Below are 15,788 nucleotides of genomic sequence, written 5' to 3'. Positions count from 1 at the left end.
AGTATCGGAGACGATATGTGTTGGACAGGGATACATGACCCAAGCCAAAATATTAGTGTATTATAGGTTAAAAAATAAAAATATTTATTTTATAAAAAAGATTTCTATAAAATAATTAATTTTTAAAATAATAAGTAAAATTAAAAAAATAAAATATGTACACAAAAAAGATTTTTAAAATAACACAAAAGAGATTGTTAGAATAATAGTTGAAGATAAACTATTTATAAAATAATAAAATTTTAAAATAATAACTAGGATTAAAATTGAAAAACGAGATGTGGACTCAGAAGAGAGAATCTCTTTATATATATTATTATAGATTAATTTTTAAATTAATAATTAAAGGTAAAATTAGAAAAGTAAAATGTGAACACAAAATAATAAATATTTTTATAGATTATCATAGTTATAGATAAATATATTATGGATAGATAAATATATTGTTATAGATATATTAGCGGAATTATAAACCTTTTACTTGTATTTTTATCACGTTATTTTATTTTAACATGTTAAAATTTAATATTTATATTACTTTTAATGTTATAATATTTATTAAAGTAGATTATCTTCTATGAATTTGAAATTGAAAAGAACATATCATATTCCAATTTTAGACTAGATCTTACTCATCATAAATATATATTGGTCAAATCTAACTCTTTCCTCTTTTAAAATAATAATAATAATAATAATAATAATAATAATAATAATTAAATACAAATTTTTTATTGTATATCGGTAGAAATACATACGTTAAATTCATTTTTTTAATTATAATAATAATAAATTAAATTTATCATAATTATTTTAAAAAATGAGATACAAAATAAATAATTTTATAATTAAAAATTAATTAAATTTGAAAAAATAAATATAAAATATAAAGTGTTAAATGATAAAATGATTTATATAAATAAGAATAAAATTGATAACGAAATGCATATAAAAAAAATACAGTTAGAAGACTATTGCAAAAGTCAATCTAATTTTGTCATAACTATTTTAAAAACTAAAGTATAAAATGAAAAAATATATATAATTTTATTATAAGCAAATAATGAAATTTAAAAAAATAACTATAAAATTTAAAATTTAAAAGATAAAATAATAAAATAATTTATATGAGTAAAATTAAAATTGATAACGAATATATATAAAAGAAACAACCCTCATAAAAAAAGAATCTCTTTATGAATATATCTATTTTCTTTATGAATAGATCTATTTATTAGTTGATCTATTTATTAATAGATATAGATACCTAAAACTAAAATATGTTTTTGTAACATATTTTTGTCCACTCCAATTTTAAAAGTATAATTAATGAGAAAGGTGGTTTATAAGTGTGTTTTTGTAATTTTATTGATTTAACTATTTCAAAAATTAATTATTATTCACAGTAAATATATAAATATATATATATATATATATATATATATATATATATATAAACTGAAAAGAAAACCAAATAAAGATATTACAAAAAGAGTAAAAAGGAAAAAAAAAATTATAAGGCGCGTATGTAGCCGCCAGGTTGGAACTCTAGAGTGTTCTTTTTGTATCGCAACGGCTGACTTAAGCCCCAAGCCATTTACAAACCTATAAATACCTCTCTCTCCTTTTCTTCTTCCCCAATTCATTCTCTTCAATTCTACTCTTTCTTTCGCAAAACTCAAAACCCTAACAATGGCATCAGGCGGAACCGAAGCCTTTCCAGATTTGGGTAAACACTGCCAGCACACCGGTTGCCACCAGCTCGATTTTCTTCCTTTCACCTGCCACGGTTGCCAAAAGGTAATTCAACTTTCTCTTCTTCTATCATCAAAAGTTAATTGCAACATGTTTAATTTCATGATTCGAATTTCAATTCTGCTCATGTGATTTTCAGAAATTAATACTTCTATGTTCTACATATAGGTTTTCAGTTTTTGCTTTCTGTTTTTTTTTTTGAAATAGTAAATCTTTTATTCTTTTAGACCAAACGATAGTCAAGAATCAAATGTATACATAACTGTTTGTCTCTATCTCTTTCCATAACAATCATATGAAATAATCTGTGTTCAGAAGATGAATCAAACAAGAAAAATTGTTGTACACGAAATTTCTCTTATCTGAGATGTTTGTAAATCGTCAGGTCAACAACACTAACATGGCTGCTGCAATTTGACAGGTGTTTTGTTTGGAGCACAGATCGTACAAGTCCCACGCGTGCAAGAATTCCGACCACAACAGCAGAAAAGTGGTTGTCTGCGAAACGTGTTCCATGTCCATAGAGACCACCGGCTACGTGGGACAGGACGAGGAGGCAATCTTGGAGAAGCATCTCAAGTCTGGTAGCTGTGATCCCACCAAGAAGAAGAAACCCATTTGCCCTGTGAAGCGCTGCAAGGAGGTTTTGACTTTCTCCAACACCAGCACCTGTAAAACTTGCCACATCAAAGTGTGTCTCAAGCACCGTTTCCCTGCTGATCATGCTTGCAGCAGAGGAGTTTCAGCTTCTTCTTCCTCATCCTCTGTTGCTGATGGTGGATGGAAGAATCGGTTTCTCGCTGCTTTAGGTTCAAGGGCTGGACAGGACTGTGCCAAAACTGGTTCATCTCGTTCTACCTCTCCTCCTTCCACTCCTTCTGTCAAGGCCTATTGAATGGAATGTTATAGTATGTTCCATTCCATTGCAATTTGAATGTTCAAATTTACACCATAAACTACCATATGGATTTTTTTTCTTTCTTATTTAGATCTCATGTGATAGCATAGCACACATCATTGTTCCTATTTAAACCTTTTCAATGTACATCCTTGCTTATAACAAATACTAAAAGGTTTCCTTCCATACATACTATTCTTCTTGATGGTTCTCAATCTTCTTTAACATATATGATAGTTTTATCTCATTCTTGTTTATGAATCAAATTGAATTGAAGAATTGAATCACGAATTGAGGGGAGCAAACTTAGGGTTTATGTTTTTCTCATCAATGTTTCTTGACCAAAACAACACAACATGCAAGGGCTTTTATAGCATAAAACTGGTACAGTGCAGATAATTTTAGTAAAACTCAAAACAGTCAAAGTTATATTGCACCGTAAAAACCATAACAACAGTTTTTGGGTCAAATAATTTCATGCTACCATTGAATAAATACTTATTTACAAGATAAATAAGATAATGCCTATAATGTTCTGTGATTCGGTGTTTATACGTAAATACACAATTGTAATTTCTTATAAGGAAAAAAAAAATCCTTTAGTTTAGTTGTCTATGTATATCCTCTCTTGTTCAGAAATAAATAAATATATAAATATATATATATATATATATATATATATATATATATATATATATATATATATATATATATATATATATATATATATATATATATATATATATATATATATATATATATATATATATGAGGTGAAAAAAATATACCATGCCGCGTCGTCGTCGTGTTGGAAAATTCTGAATTCGCGATTGCTTCTAGAATCTTCTTTTTGGGTTCATTGTGTAAGATTGAATATTCTTCGAATCTATTAATCAGTTTTTCGATTTTTCACAAAAACTCAGAACCCTATCCATGGCATCAGGTGGAAACGAAACTTTTCCAGATTTGGGTAAAAACTGCCAGCACCGCGACTGCAACCGCCTCGATTTTCTTCCTTACATCTGCGACGGTTGCCAACGGGTAATTCATCTTTCTCTTCTCATTGCATCCAAGTTTATTACAACACCTTCTTCATCACTTCTGCAATTGAAACCTAATATTTTTTCTTTATCGATTCACCAAAATGTATGTCTGCAATCAAAATATCAGTGTCCTAATGGGGAACTTTAAATAAATGAATAATTTAAAAAAATAAAAAAAACAGACACCGTAGAAACAGGTTAGAATTTGCTTAAGAGAATAGAAAATTGTTTATTTTATTAAAAAAATAACCGCAAATAAATCGGTAGATTGTATTTAATTATTTTTAGTCAGATTAAAATTGTAAGAAAAGAATTTATAATATGAATCAATTTATCTTAAGAATTTAATCGGTTGATGGTGTAAAAGTCAAAAACAAAAATCTTATTACCAATAAAATACAAGATACTTCGTACACAAATCACATTAATCTGTAATGGGTGTAAACAGTGACATGAGCAGCACTAACATGACAGCAATGGCAGGTGTTTTGTTCGGAGCACAGATCCTACAAGTCCCACGCGTGCCCGAAGTCTGACCTAAGCAGAAAAGTGATTGTGTGCCAAACATGTTCCATGTCCATTGAGACCACCGGCTACGTAGGACAAGACGAGGATGCAATCTTGGAGAAGCACCACAAGTCTGGTAACTGTGATCCCACCAGGAAGAAGAAACCCATTTGCCCTGTCAAGGGGTGCAAGGAGATTTTATCAATATCCAACACCAGCACATGCAAAAATTGCCACCTGAAAGTGTGCCTCAAACACCGGTTCCCTTCTGATCATGCTTGTACCAGAGGAGTTTCAGCTTCTTCATCTTCTGCTGCTAATGGTGGGGGGAAGAGTTTTCTTAGTTGTTTTTGTTTCAAGAACAGAACAGAAAAGGCCTAGAACCAGTGCAGCTCTTTCTATTAAGGTCCATTGAATACATTGCTTTTATGTTATGATTTTTGAATGGTTGGATGGCAATGTCATACTACTTCTTTTGGAATGTTCAAAATCACATCATAAACTACAATATTGGGATTTGTTTTATTTAGATCTCATGTGGTAGCACAATATCTCATTTAAACTAATGTCATAAATAGCACCTTTGCAATGTACGACCTTATTTATGAACAGAAATACTAATGGATTTTCTTTGTCATGCATATATACTATTCATGGTTATTGGCCTTATTAAATGGTTCTTTCTCTTCCATTCCATATTTCTCAATTTATATATTATTGTGTCATATTATTGGTCAGTGTGAGATTTCTATCTCTTTACACCAGACTCATTGCTTGTCTAGGTTTTACCATATAGCAGCCGCAGCAAAAAATAAAGGAATGATGATGTGACTGAAATTTGTAATACAGAGTGAGATAGGAATGCAGAGAAAAAAATTACATATGATTTTTGGTAAATACAAATATAATACCTACATATCATTACACCTTTCTTTTGACTTGTCTTTCAAAGCATACAGCCCGTAACAACTAACAAGTAACTCAATACACAATATTCTGGGTGTTACATATTAGCTGTTGATTCTTTAATTTCCTCCAAGGTGATAGCCTGCAAAGGCATGAAGAAGAATTCAAGAGGAGAAAATAGCATGTTCTAATAAATTATGTACGTGATGCTAAATGATCGAGATAGCACTTTCAGCTAACAGGGTAAAATAACAATTTGAACAAACTGAATTAAAGAATTACCTGTTCGTCGCCAGCAAAGTCGTTATCGGGAGTGAGAAATAGCATGCAGTGGCATTCCTTCCTATCAAACAAAGTTGTCACGAATAGAAAATCAATACCCCAGATGCACAATTTAGGGCTTAAGGTTTTTCTCATCCATGTTTCATAACCAAAAACAATACGATATACAAGCGCTTTCATGGCACAAAAACAGACCAGTGGAGATATTATTTAGTATATAACTCAGCAACCAAACTTGCACTGCATGACCAAAATATAAACAAAGGTGAGTCAGGTTTCAAACCTGATAACAATGTCCTCACAACAGTTTTTAGCCAACTTGCTCAACAAGCTACCTCTTGAACAAATAGGCATTTAACAAGAAAAATAAGATCATGTCTACAGTGTTCTGGTGATGTGGAAGGTTAAACAAAAATTCCACATTGGTAAAAAGTCGTCTAGTTTCCAGTTTGCTTTATCTATACTTCACTAAAGAGTACAGACAAGTCTCAAACTTCTGGTAATATAATCAATGCATAACATCTGCTAAGAATGGTATGTGTGCTGTTGTGCTGTGCGGGTTTCAAAACATTATTAATACTACTAATCATAAATTAAACTAATGGAAACATGTCATAAAACTTGGTCATTACATTACATCAAACTCATAAGAATGAGATCAAAGAAGGGATATTCTTTTGCATGTAGTAATACTTCCAGATATACATACCTCTCTCTCATGGGAACACAAGGGCAATTCCAAAATCCTTGTGCAGCCTCAGCAGGTTTATCGTCATAATGCCTAAAATACAATGAATTTGGGCTTAGACTCGGAAAGTTAGAAGACATCAATACAGCCAGAACTATACTGCGCAGATAAATTCTGCTAGACATCAAACTATACAGCCACACTGCCACAACTATACTATGAAGACAAATTCTGCTTGACAAGCTAAAAGAACAAGTATCTACCGGCAAGGGCACAGTGGTGCACCCAATGAATCTTTATGGTCAGCCAACCCCTGTTCCAAAATAGAAATAATATGAGGAAGAAAGGTTAACTAATCAAATATGGTGATATGTATGTATACACTCTCGTACGTAATTCTCCAGATTGAAGTACATTTTATTACTGAAATATAACATAGTCCATCAAATCACAGTCTCTGAAACTATTTCTCAAACGGTGTAACTTCATTCCAACATGTCAACGTGGTAGTTCAATTTTTCCCTTCATTTTCCAAGTTTCTTTTTCAGAAAGCCTTAATATGACCATCGAATAATAATCTGGGAAACTCTTTCTCAGACTCACTAGATTAACTTTATTCCAACATGTCAATCTCCGTCGTTGAAATTATTTTTCCATTATTCTCCCGATTTTTCTTTTTCATAAAGCCTTTATATGATCACTATCAGAATGCACCTCAATTTTCACAATTGGTTTTCAACTGTGCGGATTCTAGATTAGAAATGTGATCTTATGCAACAGTATTAAATGAAGCTTGATAAGGCTGTCTATTCTCAATATTCCACATTTCAAACCATGGAAGCTACTGAATTTCAGTTCCAAGTTCAATATTTTAGTCATTTTCTGCCCACCACATGCAAAAGTTGCATTTTTTGTATAAAAAAGACGAAAATGATAATTTAATCACGTGCATTAAAACCAGAAAGAACAATTATAACAAGGGGCATGAATATGATAATGTTTAGAATGAACTATGGTGAGGTAATGCTTCTTTTCTTTTGCCTTACACACTCAATATTTGGAGTTGGTGGACCTAAATAACGGAGAAAAGTATCTATTTCTGTTCACAGGATTCAAATCAAAAGACCTTACTTAACAGGAACCAAGGTCCTTGCCACTTGGACCAACAAGGAGAAGCTGAGAAATTGCTGTTTTCGGATCAGTAATTTAACACAAAATATCAAGTTTAGCAATTAAATGCCAAAAGCGTTTTATATAAAAAGCAACTAGTGCGTTGGCGAAAATCTTTAGAAAAGTTCTTTGGATATTAACAATATCAACTTCCCTAAAGTGTAACTCTGAAATTCAGAGGTTGCCCTGTACATTAAAGTGGAACAGCAAGAAAAAACACAAACAGAGGTCAGACGGGTCCCAAAATGCTGACAAAACTCCTAGCCTCCAAATTAACTCAACAGTGGCCTAAACAATGGCCTGATCCCTTCTCCCCCCGTAGACTATCTTCCTTACATTTATCCCACACTTTGGTGATGATACCAGAACCGTTCCCCCACCAATCAACAGCCTCTTTCTTTATCTTTTCTCCTGTTGCAGATTTTTTCTACAATCCCCCCTTTAAGTCCCTCCTCCTCTACATTCAGCTCAATCTACCCCTTTGACCCATTCCTCTCTGTTGAAGACAGCCCATGTTGTTTCTTCTTCCTATTCTAGTACTGGGCTAAGGGTGTGTACGACTAAGAAAAGATAAAATGAAAATTGTAAACCTAAAAAATACAAAACCACCTTGGAAAATCTTGATTTAGAACAGGAAAATCGTGAATATCTAAGAGAAGGAAGCTGAAGTTGAGTTTCTAAATTACAAAATAACCAATCTCTTTATTGTCTATGAATTTCTACTTAAATGCAAAAGAAAAAATTATTAACTTTGAAATATGCACAAAATTTACAATATCCAGAAAACCCCTTTAGAAACATATTACATTAGAACTTATAAAACCTTAACATTTTCATCTGAAGTAAATTACGTATTCATATCCTCAACATTCCAAATGTTTCAAATTGGATAGATGGGGAACCTATTTATGAATTCGTAATAGTTATAGCCTCACAAGAAAACCAATTACTAATGAAAGGAAAATATTCCACCACATTTTGTACTGTTAAAAATGAATTCAAGAATCAGTTTACAGGAGTAATGCAGGAAGCGTCAAGTAACATAGATGTGATATCGTGTGATTCATGATTGGAATAGTAAAACTCGATACACTTAAGCTACCTAATAATTTGAATTATAAGATAAATTTTAAACAACTTTGTACCTTTATACATGAATGAATCATTGATATAGTGTGATTGACAGAAATTATCTGATCAACAATTCACTCTTTTTCTTACTTTTACACTTATTTCCCCAATTCTCATAAAAAAAATGAAAATTCATATAAGCTTAAATAGTTGAATGAAAAGGAATTGAAATAAACAATTGTAAGCTTAAACTATTTGATTATTACACAACTTTATTTGTCACTCATTGATTCAATGCATGTTCTCTATTTAGCTATTTAATTGGGTTGTTTCAATTATTTTAAAATAAAGGTTTCGCAAACTTAATGCTACAAATAATTTTGCTCAATATGATATCTTTAAAGTAATTTTTCATTGTCTCTAAATCTTACTATTGACAACCTTGCCTAGTATACATCTATATGTACGTTGCACTTGATATGTTACTAAAATGGGCATAGATCCCACAAAGAAAGCTTTACTTTGAATATGAATTTACTTTGAAGTGCACCTATACCAACAATAACAAACCGCCAATTACTTTCACTTCTTACGAAATTGCACAACTTCCTCATGTTAAAAGACTTACTGTCCCCGGAGGATCAAACTATAAGAGGTTCTTTGGCAATACCCTCTAATCAACTTAAAAGGTATACTACGTATTATAATTATAATAATTAGAATTCATATGAATAAGCTAATAATATGCCAAAGACAGAAGCTGTACCTTGATGACAACTGAAGTTACTCCCTTGTCAACACAAAAGTATGTTCCTGACTTACGAGCGTACTGCTCTGAGAACTTCCTCATAATTTCAACGGATTTATCAGAAGGTTCCACTGAAAGAACAAGAAAATTATTTCGACTCAAACGCAATGTTAACGAATCATCAAATTGAAAGCAAACAGCTGCCAAATTAGGCAGCAGAATTGCAGACCCAGTAATAAAAATGGAAGCAAAAAAAAAATTAAAAACTGTATCATAGTTTATCAAATTTAATAAATGTAAAAAAAATGCTTTATTCTTTTAAAAAACAAGCCCACCGTCCACACACACGCAGCTGAAAAGCATTTATTCCCCCTGTTCCAAGTTTGTCAAAATCCAACAAGCTTTCAAATTTGATCAAAACGAACCTCAACCCCAAAACCCAATTCAAGTGTCACAAATTTCCCTATAATAACATAAAAAGGAAAGAAAAAAAAAACTCCGAATTTCAGGATTTAGTGAGTAAGCATTTCCACAAACACTTTCTGGACGAAGCAGCAATGAAACTACACATACACAAGAGAAGAACTGGGGTTCATAAACACACAATTGGGGTCCTGGGAAACGAATCGAATACAATTGGGTAATGAAAAGGAGAGAGAGAGAGAGAGAGAGAGAGAGAGAGAGAGAGCACTACATTGGAAAGAATTCTACCTCGAGCTCGAATAAGGGAATTGCGGCGGCAGCGTAAAGGGGTTGCGACGGAGGGAACGGCGAGAGAGAAGGCGGAAGCTTGGGTGGTCATTGGCGGAGATTTAGTTGAGCGAGAAAAAGGGGAAGATTTGTTGTGGCTCCCAGATTGTGTGAGAAGGAAAAACCAAACCAAAGAGTATCTGTGCTCTGCGTTTTATATGTTTTTATCTTTATTATTTTAGGTTATTTTTCGTTATGTTGTGGTCCATGAATAAAAATTAACTTTTATGACATTTTTTATATGTTTTATAGCATGTTTGGAAACTCAATAAAAATATATTATTTATTATTAAAACACTAAATCCAGCTATATATCAGTTAATTTTCATTGCAAATATGAAAAAAAAAAGTCTAAAAAATGAAATTATATATGCACACTAATAGTCTAGCAAGTGATCTCAAATTTAAATTATGTGTTAATATCTCATTAGTTTCTTTTCTACAAGCTTGTTTTTGTTTCCTTTTTGAAAATGAAGGGAATATAAAATTGGGATATGATAATATTTTTTATATATTAGAGGTTATTATTATTAATGGAAGCCACTCATTGCAAAAATATCTAGATGGTTGATGACGTTGAAGGTTTTGAAGTTCCAAATCCAACCATCTTTCATTCTTTCCCTCTCTTCAATTTCTTATCCACATTCCACCTCATCACCAATCACCTTCACCGTTTGGATCACTCCAAACTTCGATGCTATTATTAAAGCTTTTATTTTTAGTTCATGAATTTCTAAGTAGTTTCATATATATATATATATATATATATATATATATATATATATATATATATATATATATATATATATATATATATAATATTTTTTAAATTAACTTGGGTAAATCGACTTTAATTGTGTTGAAATTTTAGTGACATTAATATTTGAAAGTTAATTTCTTGTAGTGCAAGTATTATTGTCTAATGGATATCATCATGTTACGTTTTTATTGAGTAGATACAAATTTTTTCCATCTTTTAATAATAGATATAATCATCCTTTATATTAGGGCTATCAAAATATGTCAGCTTGATCCATTAGACGTGGTCCACATTGATCTTCTTTTTTCATGGGCTATCCCACCTTCAATATCTCAAAAATTAATAAATATCATATATTAATATTTAAATATCATACAGTCTTTGTATCATTAATAAGGTACTTAAAAAAATCACATTACAACTTTTAGACTAGATAATAAGATACGTCAACATATAAACTAGGAAATTTAGTACATTTTTTCAAAACTACACTCCCTCATCACTACAATATTCCTATCACAATCCTTCATTTCTTCGTCCCAGCTCCAATGTCACTATCACCATTAACTCTTATATATATTCCTGTAGATTTAAAATATACGATTATCGCAAAAGAAAAGAAACAAGAGACACACTGGTGAAGGGTAAGCTAATTTTCACAAAAATAAACTCAAAGAAATATGTCATATCTTCTCACAAAAATTGTCAAACTAAAACTTTGAAATAAAATAAAATTAGTTTACTAAAGTTCATGCATAATACTACAAGGGCATAAACTCAATCCTTAACTTAGTCTTTCTCCTTTTTCCCATTAACATCACTCAACTTCTCATCCGACGAACATTTTCCACAAAAAACAAAACAATCCAAATACTCAAATGGTTCACACTTTTCATAATCAACTATCAAACCAACGCATTCAATTCTCAACTCAAGTGGCTCAAACAACAATTTATTCATTATATCAATCAATCAAAAAACGTAAATAGTTAGCATTCATCAAATCACAACCCAAGTATCAATCCTCATGGCTCAAACAAATATCAGATCAAAGTGGTTCAAACAACACAATGAATTTAGACTATACTTTTGAAAGACTAATGTATTGAATAAACTCGTGCGACTCAACACTTGTCATACTTACCACCCCTTTCTTCTTTAAAAACAAGAACAAACCAATATGATTCATCAAGTCATGATAGGGTTAACTTCACTAGTTCCCTAGTATGATCCTCTTTCATATCATATCGTCTGTCAAGTGAAGCCTTCTTTGACTCTCACCACCTAGTTATCTTTCTCTATATAAGTTAGACACTAGTAGAGTCAGGATAGTTTCACTCTCGGAATCCCCTTTCAATACACTTGAACCCACTCTAGATTTGTATTTTTCTTTGGAAATAACTAATTTGACTACTATTATTACACAAATCTTCACAAAAACATACCTACATAAATAAACATAACTCAATACAGTCACCATTACAAATTGTGAAAGGTAAAGAAGAACTATATAGTAATTTATAAAGAAGTTCTAGAAAGAAACCATTTTCCAAAACTATCCCCCGACATTAAAACCAATTCGACTACCACAACCCACCAAAAACTTCACACGTAAACATACCATATCAAATATATATTCATACAATCATAACTACCTTAGGTAGCATATAGGGATAACTATTTAGAAAAATTGTAAAACACTTCAAGCATGGAAATAATTTCACAGAGTTACTGGCCAACGCTAGACAACTATCGTCCAATGCCACTTAAAAAGAATCAAGGTCTCGATGACTCTCATCGCCCAATGACAATCTCATAGTGACCACTGGGAGGGATCGCGCCCATCGATGGAAGTTGTCACCCGACAAGGCTACAACAAATTAGTTTAATGTAGTTTTCAAGATTTCCCATCACTTTAAGGTTTCTAATTCTCATTGTATCACAAGTATACTAGCACACTACATTATAAAAAAATGCACATACTAGTGCCAGTATTACATTTTCTAATTGACATGTCATAACACTCACATATGCATACTACATTCCTAGAAATGTAAACATCATGCTACATTCAATACTATGTTAATCAATGCATTCACCCATCACTACTCTTTACAACAAACAAGAATTAAAGGTTTAATCACACCCCTAATTGATTTATCAATCAAATAGATTCTAAAGATCCCAATACAACATCAAAGTCATTTTCATCCTTCAAATACAATCAATAACATTATCAAACTCACACCCATTCATTCAATCTCATATTGGCAACATTTTCATTCACAACTAATATCTCCATTTCAATAGTTTCCCCACTACCAAAATTTAGAATTTGATATTCCATATCAATCACAATTCTTCAAGTTTCCATAACCTCTCTATTCATGGTAATACCACCACTACTAATATTGTTCATTAAAAATAATCACACTTCTCACCGAAGATTCTTAGTTTATAACAAATATTGCAGTCACATTTTATATCACAATTTATAAATTTGAAACATAAAGATTATCTACAAAATTAGCTTCCCTTACCTTAAGGAAGATTCCTAGCATTGTATTTCCCTTATACAAATTCAAAACAAAAGATTGTTATATCTACACAACAAAATCCCCATCAATGGTCAGATATGATTTTACGATCCCACACTAATAAAGATTTGCTTAGATTGTAGGAAAGTCACAAGCAACTGAAAAACTCACATGAAAGAGAGAGAATAGGCATATTCAAGGAAAAAGGGATGAAAATTGAACTTACTCTATTTTGAAATTTGATCAGCTCAAAATGCTCATTAGCTCTTTAATTTCATTGTGGTGCAGTTATATTTTTAAAAGGAAGAGAAATGAGGAAGAAATTTAGAGAAAAAAGGAAGAAGGCAATATGACCATGAAGAAGAGGCATGGAGGGGAAAACCTAAGATGGAGGGGGAGTTTCTCTCTCTCATTTTTCTTTTCTTTAATTATAAGCACTAAAAAAACTTGGCTCGAATTTAAAATGATCAAGAATGAAAAATATCTACTTAATTTTAAAATATATTTGGTTCATTCCTTTAAAAAAACAATACTTCTTTAGTAATCCCAAAAATCATTATTATTATTATTTATTGATTCTCATACCAACTCAATACAATTAAGATGTAAAAAATAATCTATTCTAGGTCACTATAACTTAGTATGTTAAAATGGAAGCACTCACTTACATTTAAAAAGAAGAAGAAGGTTTAGACAACCAAAAAACAATAAAAGTAGGAAGTTGCAAACAAGAAGGAATCATCAGGGAGATACGACACTAAAAAAACATAAGTCCAATCCTCACATAAGGGACTGACACCATATTCAATCTAAATCTTAAGACAATGAATTTATGAGTTTTTATCCTTATATAATGATTAATTAACTTTCTTATTTTTATTCACTATATAACTTAGATTCACACTTAGATTTCTAACATAATCATAAGGAGGAGGAGAATTAATCACTTGTCACACAATATTGTTTTCGCAATTAGAATGTATCTCATCATCAATTTTTCAAAAAAGTTATTATCACTCATCCTTACAATAAAATGTGAAGAAATGTGTTTCATAACTATCTGTATTTTTATTTTTCATTGAAATGAGAGATAAAAAGGAGTGAGTAAAATGTGTTTAATTGAGAGAGAATCAGATAAGATTCTAATAATATATATTACGAAATAAAGTAGATAAAATTGTGAAATTTTAACATATTATCACATTCAACCCACATAAATCAAGTTATAAGTGAAAAAAGTTGAAACATAGATAAAAGTTAACCATAAAATTTAACATTTGTTTAACCTGAACCAATGGTAGACTAAATTTATTCACAATCCATGACCCATTCAGCTATTTGTGCATGTACCATTACTAATGGAATAAAGAGAATATTTATTACATATGGAGTTTCTTTTTGTGGTTTCTTGAATAAAAAAATTTCAACATATATTATTTTATAAATATCTGCATTATTTCTTACAATATATTGAATATTTAAGAGATTTTTCATTCAAATTTTCATAAGTCTTTCCATATACTTTATAATAAATATTATGTATATATATAGATAAATTTTCGATCGTTATGAGTTTTTAATTAAAGAATTATCAGCCTAAATACTCATTTGAAAGACTAATTTACATATTTTTTTCACTATTTTTGTCGTGATTATTAAAACGACTTATAACATAGATAAAAGTTTTCAAAACTAAGACAGAACCACTAAGAAAACTTACATTGACATTATTTAAAAGGGCATTTAATACATACACCCTACTTTTTTCGTTTCTACAAACCACGAATTTGCCAAAACATAATTTCTAAAAATTACTAAAAACATTTTTGATTAATCATAAATATGAATATTGATGAAAATATTTATATAAAAAATACAAAACATGATATTTGTAATATTACAATTTTTAATTATTTGTCTTTCCAAATGACTAATACAATAGTTCCAGCCCAGTAGGATTTTTTAATTCAAGCAGGTTAGATTTTCATCCCAAAAATAATATCGTATGAAAATAGCAAAAGACATTAAAAAAAACATTGTTTATTATAGTGTCATATTTAAAAAAAAGTGAAACATGACAAATAATTGTTTTGAACTTCATATTCTCATAAACTATATTATTAAAACTCACAAGTGGGAAATAAAAAATGATACTTTGTAGGAAGACCAATATCAACACCACCTTAAGGTTAGAAGAATGTGAGTTTTCCAAATTTGACACATTGATTTCATTTCAAGAAAAAAAATATTTAGCATCTTACCAACATAAATAAGTAAAAGTTAATATTAAATAAATATTAGTATCGTATTTGCATTTCATGGATATATACATTTCTAAAATTATGAATGCTAATTTTAATTTTTAAAAATCGACTTATTCAATATTATTTTATCATTAATTTTTAAATTTATATTTAGTTAGAGCATATTAAGATCACTATTTTAAGCATCACTTGATTTAAAGAATATAAATATGTCTAATTAAAATTTAACACATAAGTCTAAATTTTGTGCACACTTTCTCGGAAATTCGTGTCGACATATATTATTTATTTCTCATACCTTTGACATTATGACTTTTTTCTTAATTAATGATATACGATGAAGGGTTATTATTTAAGATACTAATTAAAATTTAGTTAAGAAACTATATTATCCTCCATAAATAATTTT

General features: G+C 30.3%; 2 protein-coding genes and 1 pseudogene across 3 annotated transcripts; 2 read left to right on the top strand and 1 right to left on the bottom strand.

Annotated features, from left to right (window-relative positions):
* The first annotated feature begins 1,677 nt into the window (after positions 1-1,677).
* LOC114181269 (zinc finger AN1 domain-containing stress-associated protein 12-like) lies at positions 1,678-2,841 on the top strand. The gene is made up of 2 exons (XM_028067675.2): positions 1,678-1,800; positions 2,177-2,841. The coding sequence occupies exons 1-2, from the start codon at positions 1,693-1,695 to the stop codon at positions 2,648-2,650; spliced, it is 582 nt and encodes a 193-aa protein (XP_027923476.1). The 5' UTR covers positions 1,678-1,692; the 3' UTR covers positions 2,651-2,841.
* A 595-nt stretch (positions 2,842-3,436) lies between these two features.
* On the top strand, positions 3,437-4,846 carry LOC114182146 (zinc finger AN1 domain-containing stress-associated protein 12 pseudogene; annotated as a pseudogene). Its single transcript, XR_014994569.1, has 3 exons — positions 3,437-3,516; positions 3,597-3,694; positions 4,180-4,846. The product of XR_014994569.1 is annotated as a zinc finger AN1 domain-containing stress-associated protein 12 pseudogene (transcript).
* Positions 4,847-5,065: 219 nt separating this feature from the next.
* Positions 5,066-10,041, bottom strand: LOC114182147 (ferredoxin thioredoxin reductase catalytic beta chain family protein). Its single transcript, XM_028068930.2, has 6 exons — positions 9,780-10,041; positions 9,087-9,199; positions 6,343-6,392; positions 6,101-6,172; positions 5,392-5,452; positions 5,066-5,251 (listed from the first exon to the last, which is right to left on the bottom strand). The coding sequence occupies exons 1-6, from the start codon at positions 9,868-9,870 to the stop codon at positions 5,207-5,209; spliced, it is 432 nt and encodes a 143-aa protein (XP_027924731.1). The 5' UTR covers positions 9,871-10,041; the 3' UTR covers positions 5,066-5,206.
* Between the last annotated feature and the right edge of the window lie 5,747 nt (positions 10,042-15,788).

This window comes from Vigna unguiculata, chromosome 4, assembly GCF_037176805.1.
Source record: "Vigna unguiculata cultivar grain cowpea cultivar isolate G323 ecotype 2 chromosome 4, ASM3717680v1, whole genome shotgun sequence".
Taxonomy (NCBI): Eukaryota; Viridiplantae; Streptophyta; class Magnoliopsida; order Fabales; family Fabaceae; genus Vigna; species Vigna unguiculata.
The sequence above is the reverse complement of the archived record's forward strand: the minus strand, read 5'-3'. Positions and strand labels throughout refer to the sequence as shown.

Bases quoted from the DNA above. Each gene is read 5' to 3' on its own strand.
- LOC114182147 (XM_028068930.2), bottom strand. From the start codon at position 9,870: ATGACCACCCAAGCTTCCGCCTTCTCTCTCGCCGTTCCCTCCGTCGCA. The intron at 6,173-6,342 runs GTAGATACTTGT...ATTGTATTTTAG, and splicing joins GCACCACTGTGCCCTTGCCG to GCATTATGACGATAAACCTG. The intron at 5,252-5,391 runs GTAATTCTTTAA...ATGCCTTTGCAG, and splicing joins ACTTTGCTGGCGACGAACAG to GCTATCACCTTGGAGGAAAT.
- LOC114181269 (XM_028067675.2), top strand. From the start codon at position 1,693: ATGGCATCAGGCGGAACCGAAGCCTTTCCAGATTTGGGTAAACACTGC. The intron at 1,801-2,176 runs GTAATTCAACTT...GCAATTTGACAG, and splicing joins CCTGCCACGGTTGCCAAAAG to GTGTTTTGTTTGGAGCACAG.